This window comes from Mus caroli, chromosome 13 (genome assembly GCF_900094665.2).
Source record: "Mus caroli chromosome 13, CAROLI_EIJ_v1.1, whole genome shotgun sequence".
Taxonomy (NCBI): Eukaryota; Metazoa; Chordata; class Mammalia; order Rodentia; family Muridae; genus Mus; species Mus caroli.
The window spans coordinates 14,061,717-14,083,530 of NC_034582.1; the positions used below are offsets into that span (position 1 = coordinate 14,061,717).

The following is a 21,814-nucleotide window of genomic DNA, read 5'->3' on the forward strand; positions in this document are numbered from 1 at the left end:
TCCAAATTAGCTGCTTGGTGCGCAGGCTGGAAGAGGGGCCTCAGGAAGAGCTGGAGGCTTATTAAGGCTCTTGGGAGAAGACAAAAGTCTGAAAGATGACATCATCATGGCTTCCAGGTCACTGAGGACCATGAGTTGTGAAAGCAACATCTAGAGACTAAGGAAAATGCTGAGTACTAAGAATATGACTTCCTACGAGGCTACGGTCAGTGGGAGTTACAGGGAACGAAAGGGCACTGAGGCATCTGCCACAGTCGTTGCCAGCTGCTTAAGACAGTAAACAGACAATGGCTATCAGTGGATAAGATGAGTTCCCACAGAATAGGAAAGATAGTTTACTTTGTCCTGAAACATAGGGTAGGTCAAGTTTTCTAAATGATGTTTTTCATATTACAATTTACAAATTATAAACTGACATTGTATCTTGAAGATAGTCAATGTAAGTTACCAAGCAATTAAACAATAGACATTTATAATTTTCTATATTCATATGTCAGTTGCTATTTTTCTCTAACAGTGGACCAGATTTGATACACAACAGCTATATGGCAGCTCTCAAATATATATATCTGTAATTCCAGGGAATCTGATATGCTTTTCTGACCTCTGAGGACACGAGGTTCCTAAGTGTGCACAGACATACATGCAGACAAAATATCTATAAAATTAAATTCAATTTTAAATCAAAATGAAAAATGTAATCAATTTAATGTACCAAGATACTAAATCTTTGCAGGAATACACATTATTTTTTCACTTTCCACTGCAGACTTTTTTTTTTTTTTAATAGTCACTATCACTTTAAAAAGTGAGTGGGCAGGTACAACAACATATCAGACTAAAGAACATTTGATATAGTAGTCTTAGACTTCGGAAAGGGATAGGTTCTAAACCTAGGCTTCTCAGGTAAGTTTAGTGAAATCTCCGAGTCACTATCCTTTCCCCCGTTAATGGCAGTAACAGGAGGGATCACAGAGAGGACTAAATGAGATAATTTATAATTTTACTGTAAACGGGAGCCTGAAATAGAAAGTGCTTAATGCTACAATAACAACAGAACGTAGACCAACAACAAAATGACAATCTAGCATTAATTATAGATATAGTGGAGTCTCTGTTGAGCAAAAATGAGAGCTGGCTAAGGAACCAGATTGGTGTGCGGGAAAAACTACATTTCCCAGTAGGCAGTGGCCCAGGGACTGTTTTCTCCTATTTCCGGGTATGTCATGTGACTCTCAGGCTGCGCTATGGCGGAAGCAGAGGAGCAGGTAAACGCTGGCAGAACTAGTTCGGGGCAGCCGGGACCTGTAGACCCGAGCGAGGGGTTCTGGGACGCGGAGGGCCAGGAACGTGTCAGCTCTGACCGGGCGAGTTGGGGTGGCCCTTCTCCGCGCGGATAGCGCCTTGCACACTCGCTCTGTCCGAGCCGGCCTTGCCTGGGCTCAGCCCTTCTGGTTTATGTTAAATGGAATTTTTCGAAAAAGGCAAGTTAAGAGTGGACTGCTATGCGAGGCTTTAAGGATTATTCCTGTTGCTGGCAAGACGTAGATGGAAACGTCCAGCTATAGCTGAGAAGTGGCATTGAGGTGCTGAGTAGAAATTGCCTTTTTTTTTTTTTTCCCATAGAGACGTTCTGATATAGGGCGAAGGACAAAATTAAATGAAACTAACAAAATAGAAGACTTAGGCCAGAACTCGGAAGAGATTTCTTAAGTATATGTATATATGTGTGTATGTGTGTGTATACATATATGTATATGCACACACACATAGAAGCATATATATGTATGTATCATCTACCATATTTCCCCCACATCTATTAAATGGCCTGCTTGCCAGTTTCTGTGATGTTCCTTAAGACATACATGGTGATGCTCTGTTTACTGTCCTAAGAGACATTTACTTGTGGACTTTTTACCGTTCACATTTGTGCTTTATTTTGAGTATGCCAAAAGTTACGGAATTTGACAAGGAAAAATTTGGGTTTTGTCATTACGTTAACAAGAGCCTCTTACTATCATTTGTGCAAGCTGTCGTTTGCAGTGCAGGTCCGAGGAAAAAGAGAGTTTGCCTTTCCAGCAGACCTTGCTTAGTTTGACTACTGCAAGATGGCTTTTCACATTGAGCATTTTCTTTTTTCTTTTTTTCTTTTTTTTTTTTTTTTGTTGTTGTTGTTTTGTTTTTTCGAGACAGGGTTTCTCTGTGTAGCCCTGGCTGTCCTAGAACTCACTTTGTAGACCAGGTTGGCCTCGAACTCAGAAATCCGCCTGCCTCTGCCTCCCGAGTGCTGGGATTAAAGGCGTGCACCACCACGTCCGGCTGAGCATTTTCATTTCATGTTGAAATACAGTTGTGGTTTTGTAGTAAAACAAACATCCAAGTTAAGTTTTTAGATTAGACCCAGTGTGATAGAAATATGGAGTAGCCCTTGTATTCCCACTCATGCAGAAGAGGGATTTGCCAAGGGTGTCTGATGTTAAAATGTAGAAAATCAGGCAGATGACCTGATTCACAGTTGTGCAGTGCTTTCGAGCTTAAAAAGATCCTCACACATGGCATTTGGTCCTTCTAAAAGAATTCTGTGAGGTAAATATTTATTCTGATATGGAAGTCATATACAGCCTCCATGTCCTAAATCCTCTTGTCCCAAACTGTGGTAAAACAGTGTCCATATTGTAATTACCCTAAAGGGCCTTAAGTCCACCCCTTCCTCGGTTCTGTGACTCTGTAAGCCACTCTGTCTCATGCTGCCTGTCTTGCTGTTCTGTAACCAGGCCAGGCCTGTACCCACGCAGGACCTTTGCTCACACTGCCCCTTTTCATGATCTCTGACAAGGCCTTCTCCCTTACTGTCCTCAGGCCTCTGTGACCGTGTGCTTTCCGATTGCGGCTCCCTGCTCATTCTTTGAAACCACCTTCTGATATTATTCTACATAATACTTATGTCTTAAGCTTTTTATTTCTCCTTGTATATTCTCACTTCTGCTTGCCACATGATAAATATTTATTCAGTACTGATGGCTGATATTGGGATATTGCTTGATACTTAATACATTAAATGATTGAATTTTACAGATAAATGGATTGAAATGCAGTCAGTTTGAACTGTCTCATGCTTACATCTATAATGTTTTAGTGTCATGTCTCCAAAGCTCACATTTTCTTCACACTACCTTGTGTCTTAAAATATGCTGAAGAACCTGTCTAGATTTTATATATGAATATGTATGTGTGTGTGTATATATATATATATATATATATATATGTGTATATATGTGTGTGTGTATATATATATACATATATATGTATATATATATACATACATACATACACTTTATGATGTGAAATTAGCCCTTATCATCCTCATGGTTTTCCATTTAGCCCTTATTCCTGCTGTAGTGTTTTAACAGTTGATGTACTTTTAGGAAAAGCATTCTTCTCCATTGCTATCAGGGTAGCCTTAGGAAAGACCAGTAGTCTACTGTCTGTTGCAGAAAGAAGCAGACATTCATAAATTGTTTTATGAATTCATAAAAATTGCTATGTCAAAAATATAAGTAAATAATATTCATATCATTAGTTTAAACATGAGTAGGTTTTTCTTTTTCTTTTCTTTTTTTAAATCTGGATTGGTGCTGCTAATATTTTGGCACCTTGAATATTATTTGGAAACCGTGACATCTTTTTTTCTTCCCACTGAGTATGTTAGGAGTTGACATGTGTATTAAATGAACTATCATGACAAATTACAGAGTGAGGCAAAGCATTTTCTTGGTACCCTGTCCTGTAAATGCAAAATTTCTCCCAAGATGAATAGCACAAAATTAAGCCCATTGGCTTATCTTTCCTGACTGTTGTGTTCTTTGATGATAGTCTCCACTTTAATGTTATGAATAGCCCAAATGGTGACATCTGCACTGAGTTAACATACTATAAAAAATTTCCAGAGTTTAAAGCTAAAATCACTGTTGGAGTAGAGATAAACAGATGTCTTTAAGTCATAATGAAAACCTTGATTTTGCTGATATAGAAAAAGTACTTTGTAAAAGTAACATTTGTGTTTTATAGTTCACAGAAAGCTAATAACCTCAATGCTGCCTGGAATTCTTGTAACCAGCAGTTTTGCTTCGTTCTGGAACGATTTATAGGTGGCTTTCATAGTCACAGATGCCCAACAGTGTTTGTCCGACCCCTCATGAATAACGCTCTGCTTGAAGCCTGGTTGGTGGTGTATTTGTCTCCTGTGGACTGCTGAGTCCTCAGAATGAGGACTGTAGCTTACTCATGTCTGTATCTCTCCAGGAGCTTGTCTTCAAACCAAAAGGGAATTTAATAGAAAGAGAACACTCATAATTGTCACATTGTGAATTCTGTTCAATAGAGTTTGTGTGTATCATTGTATCATATTTAAAACATTGGGATGTTAGTAATTCACGTGTAATATGGACACCTTCTCCACACTTCTTCTTCCAAGCCTCTCTGCCCGCTCTTTCATCTCTTCTCCCCTCAGCCACAAAATTAACCATATGGTCCTTGGCTGGAAGAGACAGTTTTGTTTTGATTTCCACTACCGCATCTTAGAAATTAAGGGAATTTCATCCTTATTGCAGCTTATTAGATGGTATAGTCCATGCCTATGAATAGCTCCATGCATATAAAGTAAAAATGAGGTTTGTCTGTACTTCAGTGCCTCTTTGTTTTTTGTTTTTTATTTTTTGTTTTTTGTTTTTTGTTTTTTTTTTTTTTTTGCTTTTAAATTTATTCTCTAAGACTTATTGCTATGAAATAAATCTATTAAAGTGGTTAGGGTGAAATAGTTAATGTATAAATAAGACAAAGATTAATCATTTAGATCCAGGTTCGGCTGGGGCAACCTAGGTTGGGCTGTAAAGGAAAGTCAATGTTTAAAAATAGCCAGTGCTTTCCAAGTTTAAGTCTCAGGTTGGTACCATGGACTTAGAGCCATGACAGTTAAGCTCATGTCGGAGGAGCAGGACACCCACCTGAGTCCACTGTGAAGATTGTCCCCATTGAGGTCCATTGGAATCAGAGATAGTACTAAAGGCTGGAAACCATTAGGGTCCCTATGCAGTTAAGCCAGGGCTAAGTGGAGGGAACACCCTAAGGAAAATCTCATTAGAGATCACAGACTGAGGATTGGGAGACCACTGCTGGGTCATTGAGGCTGCCAGTCATCAGTCTGATCTGTGCTTTGGGAAGAAAATCTAGATGGCAGCTGTCGATTATCTCAGAGCCAACACAGAGCATTAGGGGAAGTTCTTCAGGTGGATGCTTTGAGTTTGGGGGATTGGTTTGGAAAAGAAAGGTAAATTACTGAACTTATTGTTAAGCTTGCTGCCTAGAGTTCGTGTGGCTATTCCAATTGTGTCAGTGGATATCTGCTAGTCCGTTACCTTTGCTTGAGCCAAGCAAGCAAGCAAACAAACCAATCCCCCAAACCAATCCAACCAACCAACAAACAAAAAACAAAAAATTAAAACATAACCCCCCCCCCCAGTTTTTAGTTGGACATGAAGTTCCCCAGTTCAGTCATCTTTAAGTATATCATTAAGTGGGATTAAGTATATTCAGGATGCTCTGCAGCCATCCCCACCATTGATCTCTGGAGCTTTTTGCATGCTGAAACTTTACCTACTGATAACTCCTCATTCCTACATTGCCCTGGAAATCTCTATTTTACTTCTGTCCTATGTACAGAAAGCCACACAATATTTTGGAGTGTTTTAGTGAGGTTGACTTACACACAGAACAATGCAGTCTCAGCTTACATTTTTTTGGGATTCAAATATGAGATTTCTTGAGACTAAAAATGTTGAAAACCATGCATTTTTTAATAGTAACTTGTCTCATGGTTCAGTCCTGTTTCTTGGGTTTGCATTTTTATGCCTTTTATTTACTTCTTTGTCTCTAGAACATTAAGTAGAAGGATTGGTCGAAGAATGAAGCTAAGAAACACTGTCCTCACGTGATGTTTATCATGCCTTGCGTTCTTAACATAGACAGAAGTGCAGATGTGTTCAGGTATTTGGTGCTACTGGTGATGGGAAGTCTTAGCGGAGGCCTGAAGCACATTCTCGGCTTTTGCCAGCCGGCGGAAAGTGCATAGCCTAAGTCATCCCTGAGATCTGCAAGCCTTGAGGCCTCAGGTTCTGGCACTGCATGCTTTCTGATGCGGAGAAGTGTGACATTGGATTGTAAGATCTGGACCAGCTCTGTTGGTTGATAATTTACATTGTTCTAATGAGGCACATGAGTGGACACTCCTCCATTTACCACATATGTGTATTTGAGTGGATTCTATATTAGAAAAATGTTCTTAGGTTCAGTGTAATTTTCCTGGAAGAGTAACCAAACATGCTTTTAGCACTCTAGGTATGGGATATGTTTTTAACACTTGAAATGTGGAAAATCAGAATCTAGACAGAGGTTTTTGGCATGGGTGTCACAGCCTCGCTTTGCTAGTGCTATTTAATATTCAAGGATCTCAGGGATCAGAAACAGTTTAGAAACCACTAAATTCAGTCTCTGTACCTGCCTAAGAGGTTAGAGATGATCAAATGCTGTATCAGAGACACACGGACAGTAAAACACTTAGTGTTATGAGTGGCATATAATAGATGGTTAGTAATGAAGTCAGAATAGTAACTATAAAATCAATTTCTACTGAGTGTTTAATGTACACAGTGTGATATTATAAAATGTGTATGTATATGTGGATATGTATATATGTATTTGGTTACCATAGTGAAACATGAAGATACCTAACCCTCTTGGAATTGTCCATTTCTTCTATAACTATAATCTCTCTGGCAAAAATCTTTACAATTCATGGAGTATGCCTTTAGCAGCTATGGCCTTTACTTTATACCTGAGCTCCTTAGAACACTTATTCCTACATGTCTGACACTTTGTGTCCTTTGACCCATATTAACTCACTTCTGTACACCCCTGTGTTTAGAAATCATTGCTCTATCATGTTTGCATAGGACATTTCCCTCTTTACTGTTGCACATACAAGGATAATCAGGACCTTTACAGTTCGCCTCATCTTTGTCTTTCTAGTAAAAGCTATCCTCCACTTATCCGAAGTGATAAGGGTGTTTTTGATTAGCATTTTTATGATTAGAGATTGTGAGAACCTTTCATGTACCTTTTGTCCACTTTTTAATGTCTTCTTTGAAGAAATTCTATTTAGGGTCTGTTTTTAATTAGGTTATATGTTTTGTTTTGTTTTGCTTGTTTTTTGCTGTTGAGTTGTGTGAATTCTTTGCAAGCTTGGAAAGTTAGACCTTTGTGATGTATATCCAACAGATTGTTTTTCCCAACATATAAGCTGCCTTTGTATATTATTTGCTTTGAGATGCAGAAGATTTTAGTTTAATGCAGTGCCATTTATTTATTTGTACATCTGAAGTCTCAGAGTCTTTTTTTTTTGTGTGTGTGATAGCCAAGAAATCAATGCCAAGGCCAAAGTCAAGTAAGGTTTCTATGTGGAGCTTCAGGATTTTGTGGCTTAAATGGGTATTTCATCCATTTTGAGTTGCTCTTGTTCTTTTACATGTCGAGACGTAGTTTCTTTCAGCCTCATTATAAGCAGCAGGCCCTTCCTTCCCCAGCGTGTTTGCTTAGGTGGGTATTTATGGGAAGTGGGTGCTGCTTACTTGAATTATTTCTGCTCTCTATTCTGTTAGAATTCTGACTTCATTGTAAAAGTGGAATGTGTGTGTAGAAGAAATAGAGGAAGGCGGTAAAAAGACCAAAACCAGGACCTGAATAGCTAGTGCCGAGGAAGAGAAATGGCTTGGAAGAGCAGGAGGGATGCATGCCATTAACTGGACAACCAGTGGCCAATAATAGGAAGGTTAGTTTAGATTTTTTCTTTTTTGTGTGGGTTGCAGATATAAGGTAAACAGTTGTTTTGGAGGGTTGCACCTTCAAAACTAATGAGAGTTCTAAGATTCTGAGTCACGTTGAATAAAACAATCTGTGCAACTACTCAGAAAAGATTTTATGCTTTACTCATGTTAAGGACACATGCCCAGTAAACATCTTGAAAGTAACATCTCAATATTTTACATGATCTTCAAGGACAAGGGCTATATTTTCCGTAAGACTTAAACTTAAGCTTCCTCTAGGAGTTATATGCCTTCTCCCAAGTTTTTATTGTTTTTTTGACATACAAAATAAAGGAGTTTTTGACCATCAAATTTACATTTATGCTGGTATCTGTCTTGAATTGAGTAGAATATGCATCTGACTCTCTTTAAAATGTTCAGTCTAGAATGTTGCTACCCACTTCTTTTGTTGTTCTCTTTGTTTATCTCATGGATTGTAAAACGCTTACATTCGGTGTCAGCATATTAGCTGGAACTTTTTATTGCTATTGATATCTATAAGTACGTTAAGTAAATCTTCATTTTGCTGACCTCTTTGAGGGTGCACGACATCAGCAGATTCTTCCTTTCAGCGGACAGGTGAGAGATTAGCAGGATCAAGTCCATTTTTTCTCTTTTTGCTTTGTTTCCTCCAGAGCAGCAAGATTCATTGTACAGCAGGAAGGGAACTGTTGTAAGTGGAGGAATCTGTCTTAGAGTTACTGGTTTATTAAAGGGTTTATATCGTGTCTGATGAGTACCACTGGAGGGAGATTCTTTTTGATAAGAATTGTTCTAGAGTTGGGGATGTGGCTTAGGTGTAGAGTTTTGGCCTAGCATTTACAGATCCTTGAGTTCAATCTCCAGCAGTAGATAAAACCAGACTTGGTGCCTTGAATTACCAGCACATAGGATAGAGAGGAAGAGGATTAGAAATTCAAGGTCTTTGTGAGCTACATAGTGTTCAAGGCCAGCCTGGAAAGTGTGAGAACCTGTTTCAACAAACAAACACAAACTGGCCACACCCATCCCATCCCACCAATCCCTCCCCAGACTTTTAGCAAACAGTGATTCTGGCTCATTAATATAAGAGATTTCAGTATAAAAACTGGTTCATTTCATGTTGTTGTTTCTTTTCCCCCTGTACTATCAGGGAAGTTTTGCCAGATGGATTTCCATTAGTGTCATACCCTAGTGTCCTTTGTCATTGTCCTCCCTCCCTCCCCACCGCTCCCCTGTTCCAGGCCAGCCAGGTGTGAAGTTGTAAGAGGAGTATTTAAGCCGACCATGTACAACCCTCTGAACCCTCTGCAGTGCACTTGCAGATGACTTTTCCAGAAAAGCTGGCGGGGTACGGTGACTTTCCTACTGCAGATGTGTTTTCTTTTCTGACTCTCTCCTCTGTGCTTGCAGGAAACCGAGTCTCTTGAAGAATCTACAGATGAGTCAGAGGTAAGATGGAGCATGCAAGTTTGTCATTCACCTTGATGCTGTCTTAGGCTTGCTTGGCAACAAAGTCTGGCATTCTCAGGGGCTGAAAGATTAGAAAAGCAGGGCTGTAAAACAGATCCTAAGGAATAGCATGCCAGTTGTCTTTAAAACATTAAATGGTTGGTTTAAACATCAAGAGAGAAACAAGCAAGCTGTTTCTCTTCATCTTGTGAGGCACAGTCTATAGCCCCTACTCCGTGGACCTCTGTCTGTTGTCTTGAATGGTGTCTTCACCTGCAGCTGTACATCCTGGGAAGACTGATGTAAAGTTGTAGAAACCAGTCCCCACCCATTGAAGTCTACTTGTTTTCACAGTTTTTGCATTATGGTTTTACAGTATATATGTTTTCTCCTGTAATTCTGAAGATTCTTCCCAACTCCTTACATTTTCTAGGCATGTGTCTCACGCTAGAGCCACACCTCGGTCCCAAAGCTTGTTCATTTTCTTCTTCACGAATGTGAATGATCATACACCCTATGCTCACTACTCCTGTCTATAATATTTCTTAAGTCAGTGAAGTTATAGCTCATTTATCTAAAAAGGAAACTACTAGGGAGTTTTGTTAAAGATTATAATCATTCTTTTAAAATTGTCACTGCTTTGAAATACTCCTTTATAAAACTTTGCATAAGAAATAGGCTGAGCATAATGTAAATTAATTAGTATACAAATTGTGTGGATGGACTTACAGGTGAAATGTTTTCTTTTAATATTTCATTTAGGGAAGGCAAATGAAAATGTATCTTGTCACCCTGCAAGAAATTTCTACCAGTGTGACAGTATCTGTGATAATTTCTTCATCTTTGGTTGATATATATTGCATATTCTTATATGGATTTTGCTTTTCTTATGAAATAATGGGTTTAAAATCTCCAGACAACAAAATATATATTACAGCATTTTCTAGTCCTGGCTCTTAACATTTCACTGTAGCGTTTTTAGTGCCATGAGACCCTAGGTGCCACATTTCTGAATTTGCTCATAAACAGGAAAAGATATCTGTTAACTTCTGATCGTGTATGAAGAACAGTCCAGATTACCATTGTTTTGCTTGGCAATCTAAGGTTAGAACTCTGAATGCCCAGAATCATTGGAGCAGAATTAGGCAGCGCTTGCTAGAATTTTATCTCACAGGTGAAGAGGATGTTGAAAGCCACTTACTTAGATCTAAATCTTTTCAGATATCCTCAGGATACTAAATGGATTAACAAGGAGAGTAAGCAAAGCATAGAATAAGCCCTCCAGGAGAGCCAGAAAATAGGGGATAATACACACCATGAAACCAGAAGATCCAACTCTGGGTTGGTGCCAGAGCTGAGAGATGCAAGGAGACTAGCAACAGTCACCTGAAAGCCAGTGACTTTTATTTAGCCTTTGTGCATGGGAAAATATTGACAAAGGATAGAATAGATGTCAAGGGATCTCAAGGACTGCACTTAAGATAGACTGGGCCCAGAGGTGGCCATGCTGGATGCTGCTGCTTCTCAGCAAGAAGGGAAGGCATTCTTTAGAAGTTGGTCCTAAAGGGAAGAGTCAAAGTAGAGATGTAAAGTGTACTTGAGTCCTGTGAATGATTGGGAGACTTGACTCCTCCTTTTGCGACAAGGCAGCTTGGTCAAGGAAGTTCACAGCTGTCCATCTACAGAGCTCTGGAAAGTACATAGCCGTGCATCCACAGCACTCAGAATCCTCGTAGTCCCCCAGGTCCTCCAGCCTTCCTAGGAGCCTCTGCTGTTGCTATCCCAAGAAACGCAAGCTGTTTAACATAAACAAAAGGCAGCTTTGCTTGCTGAGATGTTACCTATTGAATGAGTTTGTTGTTGGACAAGTCAAGCTTCAGGCTGCAGTCCAGCCGTGGGAGACATCTTTGCGGTTGTCTTTATGCAGTTTGAACCACTGTCCATCCCAGGAATAGTGTTTTACGACATCACTGAGTAGGCTGATGAATCTTCCTTCATCCCGTTCCACTTTTCTTCTCTTACTCTTTTTTTTTTTTAAAGAATTATTTATTTTATGTATGTGAGTACACTGTTGCTGTCTTCAGACACACCAGAAGAGGGCATCAGATTCCATTACAGATGGTTGTGGGCCACTGTGTGGTTGCTGGGATTTGAACTCAGAACCTTCTTAAGAGCAGTCAGTGCTCTTAACCGCTGAGCCATCTCTCCAGCCCTTCTTCTCTTATTCTTATCAGTTTTTGTAACCCTTGCCCTTTGGAAGACAGGCATTTGCTTTACATTTTCATTTTTGTATTCAGGGGTTCAAAACTTCCATTTTTGGCAAATAATTATTACTTACAAAATAATAGTTTTCAACTGTGTATTGGAACAAGTTGCCAGAACTTCCTATTATTCCCAGAGAGTCCACGTTAAATGGGATCTTATGTTAGTCATATTTACCTCAAGGTCTTATTTTCTTGACTTTTTTGAGAAGTTCACACATGAGTACTACATCTATATTATTTTCCCACACTTATCCTTCCCCAGTCCCTCCTGTGTCCCCCACAAACCTTCAAATTCATGACCTCTTCTTTAATTACTGTTGTTACATATATTATTGTTATGTGTACATACAAATAAGTACAATCTACAGAGTCCATTTTTTAAAGCATTGCTTGTATGTATATGTGTTTAGGGGTGATCACTTAGGATTGGACAGTGCACCAGAGAACAAGATAGTATCAAGGGCTCAGTAGGAATTTATACTATCAGCCATCTAGTTAGCCTGTTCAGTAGGTGTCTTAGTTAGGGTTTTACTACTGTGAACAGACACCATGACCAGTGCAAGTCTTTTAAAGGACAACATTTAAATGGGGCTGGCTTATAGGTTCAGAGGTTCAGTCCATTATCATCAAGGTGGACGAATGGCAGCGTTCAGGCAGGCATGGTACAGGCAGAGGTGAGAGTTCTAGATTTTCATCTGAAGGCTATTAGCAGAATACTGATTTCCAGGCAGCTAGGGTGAGAGTTTTAAAGCCCACACCCACAGTAACATCTACTCCAACAGGGTTACACCTACTTTAACAGTGCTACACCTTCTGATAGTGCTACTCCCTGGGCTGAGCGTATACAAATCATCACATTCCACTCCCTATAGGCTTGTTCAAGCATGAGTCTATGGGGGCCATACTTAAACATAGTATAATGCAAAATACATTTAGTTCAACTTCAAAAGTCCCCATAGTCTATAGCAATCTCAACAATGTTAAAAGTCCAAAGTTCAAAGTCTCTTCTGAGATTCAGCCAATCACTTAACTGTAATCCCCAAAGCAAGCTGGGCAGACTCCAAACTCTGCATCTCCATGTCTGATTTCAAGGCAGTCTTCAGATCTCCAGCTCCTTTTTCATCGTTGTTGACTGCAACAACTTCTTTCTACTGGGCTGGTTCCAATCCCTGTTAGTAGCTTTCTTTAGCAGATAGCCCACAGGTCTGGCATCTCAGACATCTTGGAGTCTCCAAGGCAACTTTAGTGTTACAGCTTCTTGTTTCAATATCTGGGATCCACACATGATCTGGGCTCCTTCAAAGGGCTGGCATCATTTCTGCAGCTCTGCCCTCTGTAGCACTCTAAACTCAGGTTGATCCACTTCACTGCTGCTGCAGTTCTTGGTGATCATCCCATAGTACTGGCATCTCTAATATGCTGGGGTCTTCCACTGCAACTAGGCCTCACCAGTAGTAGCTTCTCATAAGCTCTCTTCATGGTGCCAAGCCTCAAATCCTTTGCATGACCCCTTCAGTCCTGGGCCATCAACTGCAACTGAGGCTGCACTTTTACCAGTGACCTTTTATGGCCTCTCAGAGTCCCAAGCCTCAGCTGTTCTTCATGACCTCTTCATGCCTTCAAAACCAGTACCACCTGGGTAACTCTTACACATTACCAAGTACAGCTGTAACACGAGGGACAACCTTGGTTATCTCTGGAACACAGCTTCTTTGTGCTCTCAGAAAACATTTCCCAGAAGATTTCACCTCAGTGATGCTGGTCTCTTCTTTAATCACTGCTAATTTCTTAGCTCCAGCTAAGCAGGATCAATTGTCCCAGTAGTCCCTTCTATTTTTTACTCTAAAACCAGAGCCACATGGCCAAATCTGTTCTGCTACTTGCTGGGTCTGGAACATACCCTCACCTCCACCCCTTATTCTATTACCAGCTTTATGTTTTTCAACTCCCTCTCTGCCTAAGCTTGGCTTTCCTGGAATTTGCTCTGTAGATTAACCTTGAGATCTGCATGGCTGTCTCCTGTAATTCTGGGAGTATACCACCATGCCTGGATTTAAATTTTTCTTCACCTAGAATCTGCTTTGTCCCAGGCTGGCCTTGCATTCAGAGATCCGTTTGTCTTTGTCTTTTGGAATTAAAGATTTGTACCACCACGCCTGGATCTAACTAGCTGGATGGGGTCTTGCCCCCAAAATCCTTAAATCCTTAAATCTCCTAGAAGGTAGGATTCAGCTCTGGTGCCCCTTTAATACTTGAACCATATATTTTTTAGTTTTCCTTTCTAAGCTTGCTATGCTTATTCAAAACGCTCTTCATGAGACTTAACCAGAGAGCAAAGTCTGTGTTGGCTTTTTTGATTCATCCTTTGTCAATATAATTAATATAAATCTCTTTACCTTAGCCTCAGGTAGACTCTTCAGACAAGGGCAAAAAGCAGCCACATTCTTCACCAAAATAGCACAAAAACAGTCTCCAGGCCACATTCTTCTCCACTGAATCCCTTGGGCCACGTCTGCACAGTTCAAATCAAGATCAGCAACGAATTCTTTCATATGCTTACTAGGATAGTCCATTAATCCCTATTTAAAACATTCCATGGCTTTACAAATCCAAAGTTCCAAAGTCCACATTCTTCTGAACAAAAGCATGGTCAGGCCTACCACAGCAATACTCTAGTCCCTGGTACCAACTTCTGTCTTAGTTAGGGTTTTACTGCTGTGAACAGACACTGTGACCAATGCAAGTCTTATTTAATTAGGGCTGGCTTACAGGTTCAGAAGTTCAGTCCATTAGGTGGGAGCATGGCAGCGTCCAGGCAGACATGGTACAGGCAGAGCTGAGAGATCTACATCTTCATCTGGCTGCTAGCAGAATACCAGCTTCTAGGCAGCTAGGTTGAGGGCCTTGAAGCTCACACCCACAGTCACATACCTACTCTAACAAGGCCAACCTACTCCAATAGAGCCCTATACCTACTCCATCAGGGCTACATACTCTAATAGTACCACTGCCTGGGCTGAGCATATACAAACCATCACAGTAGGATAGATTTATGCCGGTACAGTAAACCTAGCCAACTACTCATGTCTGGTGAAGTAAGTCATGGACCCTAGAGGAGAATATACTACTGCTTCTTTCAGTAGTATAATTCCTAACTGTATTTTATAACCCTATCCTTATATCATCATGTACACACTAAAAGTGTTGCTCTCATCCCTCAGTAAGCTCTTATTTTAATGTATATCTGAGAAAAGAACACTCTTCTTTTGTCTTTGATTTTTATTAATTTTGAAGAGTGAAATCAAATAAAAAGTGTTTGCCAAGGGTAGTATTGTTGATGTGATTTGGACTTATACTAGGTGATTAAGAGCCAGGAATAAAATTTTATCGATCAAAAATGTTTGTTAAAAACCAACACGTCAGTATTAAGAGGGCATGCAAGCACATGTCAGCTGAAACATCGAGGTCTGCTTTCTGTGAGTGAGGGCTCTGTTGGGCTTGTGTGATTCAGACGAGCAGCTCAAGAGCTTGATTTGACTAAGTTTGCCTGTAGTGTATTAAACCAAGGCAAAGATTCAGGAACACGTTTTGCACCTCAGCTCCTGGCCTAGATGTGTGATAACAGAATGGCTAATCCCTGTCATCTCTGTGTTTATAGCTTTTTGCTACTGTTACTAAAAACATACTTTCTAAACATGATGACTTTAAGGTGGCTTAGTTTTTTCACAGTTTAGAGGCCATGAGTACCTTTAATAAGTTAAATATATTAAATATTTAATATTTAACATTAAAGTCAAAATGAATTGACAGCTGAAGCTATTTAAAATAATATGTTGAGTGAAAAATTAATCTTAAAATAAAGCCAACTTCTGTGGATTTCAGCCACGTGGAGAGTTCCCTTTCAGTTTTGTTGACATGAAAACCCAGTCATTATGAGAAATCAGGAGAAGTTATTTTTAAATCAGAAAATGCACCATACAAAATTATTTATCTCACCTGGTAGTTAGATTGTGAATCATTTATTGAAAATTAAATTGATTTTCTTACACATATTAATTTTAATCAACAGGTTTCTAGCAACTAGTAGCTAAAATGGTAATTACCCTGTTCTGAAATTGATTGCTATGGAGAAAAGAGCACAGGGTTACAGTGTCCCGTTTTTCTAGGTAACCCTTGGATTTCAAACCTGTTCTTTTATTTAAGGAGCTATTAATATTAACAGGCTCTGCTGATTATTGCATCATTCAGGCATGGATAAATATTCCCCTGGAAGCAAATATTATAAATATCATCCCTTTAGAAACTTGTAGAACTTTCTGGATGTAAGGTTTTTACTCTAGATTTCTGTCATTTGTTATAGATGAAAAAGATAAATATGGCATGATAGACCTCTGAATGAAATTTATAATTTCATTGCTTAGAAGGAAAATTATTTCAGACAGTTCAAGATTGACACCTTGATTACTCAAATATTTATTGAATACTAGGATGCTATAGTGCACTAGTGTTTGACTAGGAAAGTAGACAATAAAAAGAATACTTACTAGGATATGTCAGATAATGAATATAGATTTTAAAAACCATGATGGGTGGGGAAGATCTGGGAGGAGTTGGGGCAGGGGGAACTGGTCGGCATATATTGTCTAGAAATTCTTTTCAGTTAAAGAAGTGATTCTGACTGAGGGGAATGTGGAGCAGCCTGACCGGTGGATTGTAACATTTCCCTGTTAGTGATGCTTTTTCTGATATGGTGATCATGTGTCCTTCTTTTGGAGAGGGTAAAGCTAGGGCCTTGAGAGCCCCCTGTGTCAACCAGAAACAGTGACTGCCCCAACCCCTCCAGCCCCTGAGTCAGAATGAGAATTATTTGATTCTTGGACTGCATCCTCAAAGTGGCAGTCGTTGAAGAAGCACATGAGACCTGTCTAGCTTTAGTCTTCACGCTGCTCATGTAGCTATCTAGCCTACTAATTTCACCCATCTGATTGTTAGTGTCAGTCTAGTAACAAAGAGTATTTCCCCAAAGATATCTCCCTATCCTTTCGTGCAGACCTTGTGAATATGACCTATTACAGAACACGGAGGAGATAAGGTTGCCAATCAGCTGGCTTTGTGATACAGAAATTCCTTGAAGCCCGTGGGCAGGAATCACTGTGATCATAAGGGTCTTTATAGGTAGAACAGGAGACCAGAAGACAGTGTGGTGTGGTGTGCTGTAGTGTGGTGTGGTGTGTGGCGTAGTGAGTGGTATATGGTGTGTTGTGGTCTGTGGTGTAGTGTGGTATATAGTGCAGTGCGGTCTGTGTTGTGTGCTATGCTATATTATTGGTTTGATGTGGCATGGTGTATTTATGTAAAGGAGTCTGCCTCCTTTTGAAGCTGGGGAATTTGAGCATCTTTCAGAACCTAGGAAAGGCAAGAAAAAGCTTTTCCCCTCTTGCCTCTAGAAGAATCCTGCCCATGGTCATTGCTGTGGACTTCCTACTACTGAATTGTAAGACATGTGGATTGTTTTAAGGAGCAGTATTTGTGGTCAGTTTATAGTAGGGATAGGAATCTAATGCATTACCTAATTTGGTTGGATGACCTTGTCCTTGCAGTTCTTCATTGTGGCTTATTTTATAGTTTGGGGAGTAAAATACTTCCAGGCAAGGGAAAGCATACTGGAAACACATGGTATTTAACTGGTTATCCTGGGATATCATGGGAAACGGTTGTAAAGATGCATGTATCTTTTTAATGACTCTTCTCAAGTTGTTTAATTAATCCTTTCATTCACAGTTGGGGTCAAATCTGCCTTGCAGAGGTTTAAAGCCTCTGTCTGCAGACTAAGAATGCTATGAGGCATCTTTTCACCCCAGGGAGATGTTTTGTTTATAAATATAGAGATTCCCACTCACCTGTGCTGTCGTATTTCTTTACTTCACAGTGTGACTGGTGCCTCCAGGTCGACTAAACTGATCTCCCGTACAGTATAAGGGAGAGATTGGGGGAGGACAGCCTCTGAGAGAGCTTGAGATGTTAGTCTGTTGTCATCATTTTCAGCGCCAAGGCACTGGGGTGTTTTGCTTTGTGATAAGCTTTTAGGAGAGGATCCAGGATAATCTGTAGGCTCAGCAATCCCTCCTCTCCTTTTCCCATTGGCCAGACTCATAACTATGTTTCAAAGTGTTTGAAACTTTTGTTTTTCCTCACTGATGCTCAGAACCAAACCTCAGGACCTGAGCCTGCTAGCTGGCAGAACTGCATCCTGAGCTGAAGTCAGGCATTGTTATAAGTAGTCTAGAGCAAAGAAGTAGTTAGAGTCCAAGCACTTCTGGTCATTCGATAGTATGTTCTGGCAGTGTACTAAGATGCTGAATTCCAAGAGAGGATGTGAGCTCTGCAGTTTAAACTTGGGGCATTCCACACATTATTGACAATAGTTTTAAAAACCAACATTCATTGGATATTACAAAATACTTTACTTTGTGTAACGTTTTTGCATTTAATGTTTACAAAAATTTCCTGAATACATATTTACCATCCCTTTAAAAGTGGGGTAACTCAGGTTTTAAGATACTTGCTCAGTATATATAGATTGTGTAGGGCACAGCCGACAGAGGAGATGGCTGCTTGGTTATGGATTTGAGTAGGCTCTTGGACAACTCTTACTTTCTCTCCAACCTCTGCTTTTTCCTCAGCTTCTATTTTAAATGATAGTAGTGAAGACTGTTTTCTTTAGTTCTCAGGATCTACACTTCACCTAACAGGTGTGCGGGTACCCAATAAAGGCCAGTCAGAACAAACATCTGTAGTGGCAGCAGACCCAAGTTCAGTGGGCAGCTTCTCTAAAGCATTCCCAATTAGCTCTCCACACTCCAACTCAGAGACTGGCAACCAAAGCAACTGCAAGCCTTTAATTCTCAGGGGCTGCTGTTAACTGTAGCTCCTGGATTTCTTCCCTGTTAGTTGAATACTTCCTTGAAAATGTGCTTCATTTACCGAATTTGGGCCCATGACTTTTCTGAATCCTTGGGATATGTTCTTTGGGGTAAACCATAGAAAAAGGTGGGCATCCCTGGGATGAACTCTGCTAATGAGATCTCCACACTCTAAATGAGAGCCTAGACACCAAAGCCACTGCAAGCGTCATAGAAACCCTAGACGGTGTGATTACTTTTAGATACTGAGAGGGGATGAAGAGGCTCCAAAATAGAGAAAAGTCTTTTATTTTAATGTTATTGTTAACTGTTTATGGGTGTAGAAATGGTTTCATTGTAAGAAGTTTTGGTGGGGCTGACTATAAGATGTTCTATACATTAAAAAAAATATTCAGTTAGGCATGTCTGAGAAATAGTAAGTCTCTACTAAAATAGTGACTTTCTTCTCTCTACTTTGGAGCCTCTGCCCTACTCTCTGTATCTAAGAGTAACACCCACCCCCTCTATCGTTTCGGTGATGTCTGCAGTTGCTCTGGTTTCTAATCTCTGATTTGGAGTGTGCAGAGCTAATTGGGGATACCTTAGAGAGGCTGCCTACTGAACTTGGGCCTGCAGCTAATACAGATGTTTGTTTTGACTGGCCTTTATTGGGTACCCACAGTTTTGTTAGGTGAAGTTCAGAACAATGAAAAGGCATAAACCCTGCTTCTAAGGATCTTGTGATCACCAGAGGATATTGGGAAGAAAGGAAAAGAGGGTTATGTTGGCTTTAGAGGCGGAAATTGTCCATCCGAATGGCATATCTTGAAGATTGGGCGGTTATTCCATATGGCTGGGAGGAAATGAAAAGCTTATTTGCTTTTCTCATTTTCCCCCTCTTCTATATATTCTTATCACTTTCCCAATATAAAATAAATGATGAGAGTTGATCCTGTTTATGGTATGTGGCTTAGGGCATGGGAACCTTCACCTTATATTTTTTTTCCCCTTGAATTGAACATGAAATTCTGATACTACAGGGCAAAGGAGAGAGCGGGGTTTATGAAGATCGCCTGACTTATGCATCTTACACAGTGCTCCTCAATTATTACAGGCTCAACTTCTTCTCCCTTTTTTAGTTAGAGTATTTGAGGGAGGAGAGAGGCTCCAAAACACAGGGATTTCAATTTAGTTGATGTGGTTTATACAATACTGAACTGTGGCATTTATTTTTATTTTTATAAAAATAGCATAAAATAGAATTTATTTTATAACAAATGCAATGTTTATTTGTTTTAGAGTGTATTGGCCAGGTATCAGAGCAGTGATTCCCTTCCCCCACTTTAATGTGACACAAATCAAGTTATCACCTGCATCCCACAGATGAAGGATATGAAGCTCGAGGGAGCTTACTATTTGATGTGTGTTCTTCAGTTTTTCCCTCACCAAATATGCATATATTTCTAGACAAAAATCTGCATCATGCAAGGTATTTTCTGATGCATTTCAGCTAAGAAGCACAAGGAGAATGCGTCCTGTGAGTGGTGCTAATGTCAACAACATATTTTATCAGGAGAAACTTACTAAGCTGGTATCTAACTTTGGCACCATGGGCTATTTAATTGAGTAATTTTTGGTTTCCAGGAGTGTCTTGTTCCGTGTAGGTTATTTCACCCCAACGCTGACTCCTCACTGGAAGCCAAGAATGCCTTCTCTTCACATGCCCAAGAGTTTGGCCACAGTGACTTCAGGCACTTACGGGACAACAGAATCATCTGATTGCAAGTTATGTATCAGTTAGTGCTTTATGTTTTTAAAAATAATGTGTAGATACCAAGAGTCATGGAGACTTTTCTATACATTTGAAAAGGCAGACCTGACCATCCATGTTAGTTCACCAGTTCCAAATTTTAGTCTTTTTTAAATGACTTTTTCATATCAGCAATATTCCTTATAAGATGAAAATTTAACATTATCTGTCAGCAGCTGATAGAAAGATATGCAAGAAGCTTTGACCACCATGGTTTTATTATAGGCGGTGTCTGTTATCTTCATGTCGCTTTCTTGAGAAGTGTGGTCATTGAGGCAGCTGTAATACCTTATATTATCAATGAGAATCAGAAATTACTCTTTCATCGTCATTATGTAGTTTTTTGCTATATTTTGGCACTGTAGAAGGCACTATGATATACTCCTTCTTATCTTTTGAATAAATAAAATGCTGCTCTGTAAAAGAAGTATAGCACACAGTATTTAACAGTGCCCACTCAGGCGGCCCTGTTCCTTTGGTGCACTTTGGGGAAGGGCTGGAGTGACTGACTTTGACCTTTACTTGCTGGGTCTCTTCATAAATCCCTTTCCTTACCCTAAGTCCCCTCTCCTTCTCTGAAGGGTAGTGCACATTTTTAATATCCCTGTACTAAATTTGAAGGAGTCCTGTGTTGGGAGCACACATGTAAAGATAACGGTTTCAGGTAAATGTGTATGTCTAGTAATGTCTGATTTTCATTTGTTTCTGCTGACTTTGTTTATAATACTCTGTGGAGGTAGATAGATCTATTCCTTCAAATATTTCTTTCTGGTTTTGAGTTTCAAATTGTGTTTTGATTGATATTAATTTCAATAATGCTTTTAATAATTTCCTTATTTGTATATGTTCTTCATTTCCTTTAACAAATTATAATTGATCAGAAATATTAGCTTTTTCATGGATTTTATGTAGAGTGAGCTATTGGTAATGGGAGAAATTTAAAATGCAAACATTCTGAAATTTAAATGTTCTGATATTGGATTTTGATAGTTATTTTTTATATTGAACTTGTAAGAATGAGTACAATTTTGAGTATTTCAGTTTTCCTCAAGGTAATTAGAGTTCTAGACAGAATGTCCTAGAGGAAGCAAACCTCTATTTTAAACTTTCCTATCCATGGTTGATTATTGATTTGCTTTTTATTAACACTTGGTTTTTACTGTGGAAATTCAAGCTGTGTGAGAGCAGTTTTTTTTTTTTTTTCTTTTAACACTGAGAAACTCTGAGGATGTTACTGCTTTTCTAGTGTATCCAGTTTTAAACACTGGGCATTTATTAAAAGGATTTGCCCCTCGTCAGGTGTAGCTGAGGACAGGAAACTGGGTAAACCGCTCATCTGATTACCTTTTCTAATGGTTAGCGGAGATGTCTCGGAAGGGCAGCTGTGCCGGGAAGGAAGGCCATCTGCACAGAGCGATTGAGGGTTGCTGAGTAGGGTTTGCTCAGAGATGCTTTTACTACCTTAGTTTGGGCTTTATGTGAGCGCCCTCC

General features: G+C 39.6%; 1 protein-coding gene across 5 annotated transcripts in view; it reads left to right on the forward strand.

The window, feature by feature from the left end:
- Nucleotides 1-1,213: 1,213 nt before the first annotated feature.
- The window catches only part of Vps41 (VPS41 subunit of HOPS complex), a 159,442-nt gene continuing 138,841 nt past the window's right edge, over nt 1,214-21,814 (forward strand). Inside the window, exons 1-3 of one of the 5 annotated variants that reach the window (XM_029468458.1) lie at nt 1,220-1,268; nt 9,309-9,347; nt 20,158-20,299. In XM_029468458.1, coding sequence (XP_029324318.1) covers nt 1,222-1,268; nt 9,309-9,347; nt 20,158-20,299 — 228 coding nt within the window. In that variant the 5' untranslated portion in view covers nt 1,220-1,221. Of the gene's footprint in view, nt 1,269-7,712; nt 7,883-9,308; nt 9,348-20,157; nt 20,300-21,814 lie in introns of those variants that run through there. The other 4 variants (XM_029468460.1, XM_029468459.1, XM_021180045.1 and 1 more) reach the window with 4 other exon arrangements.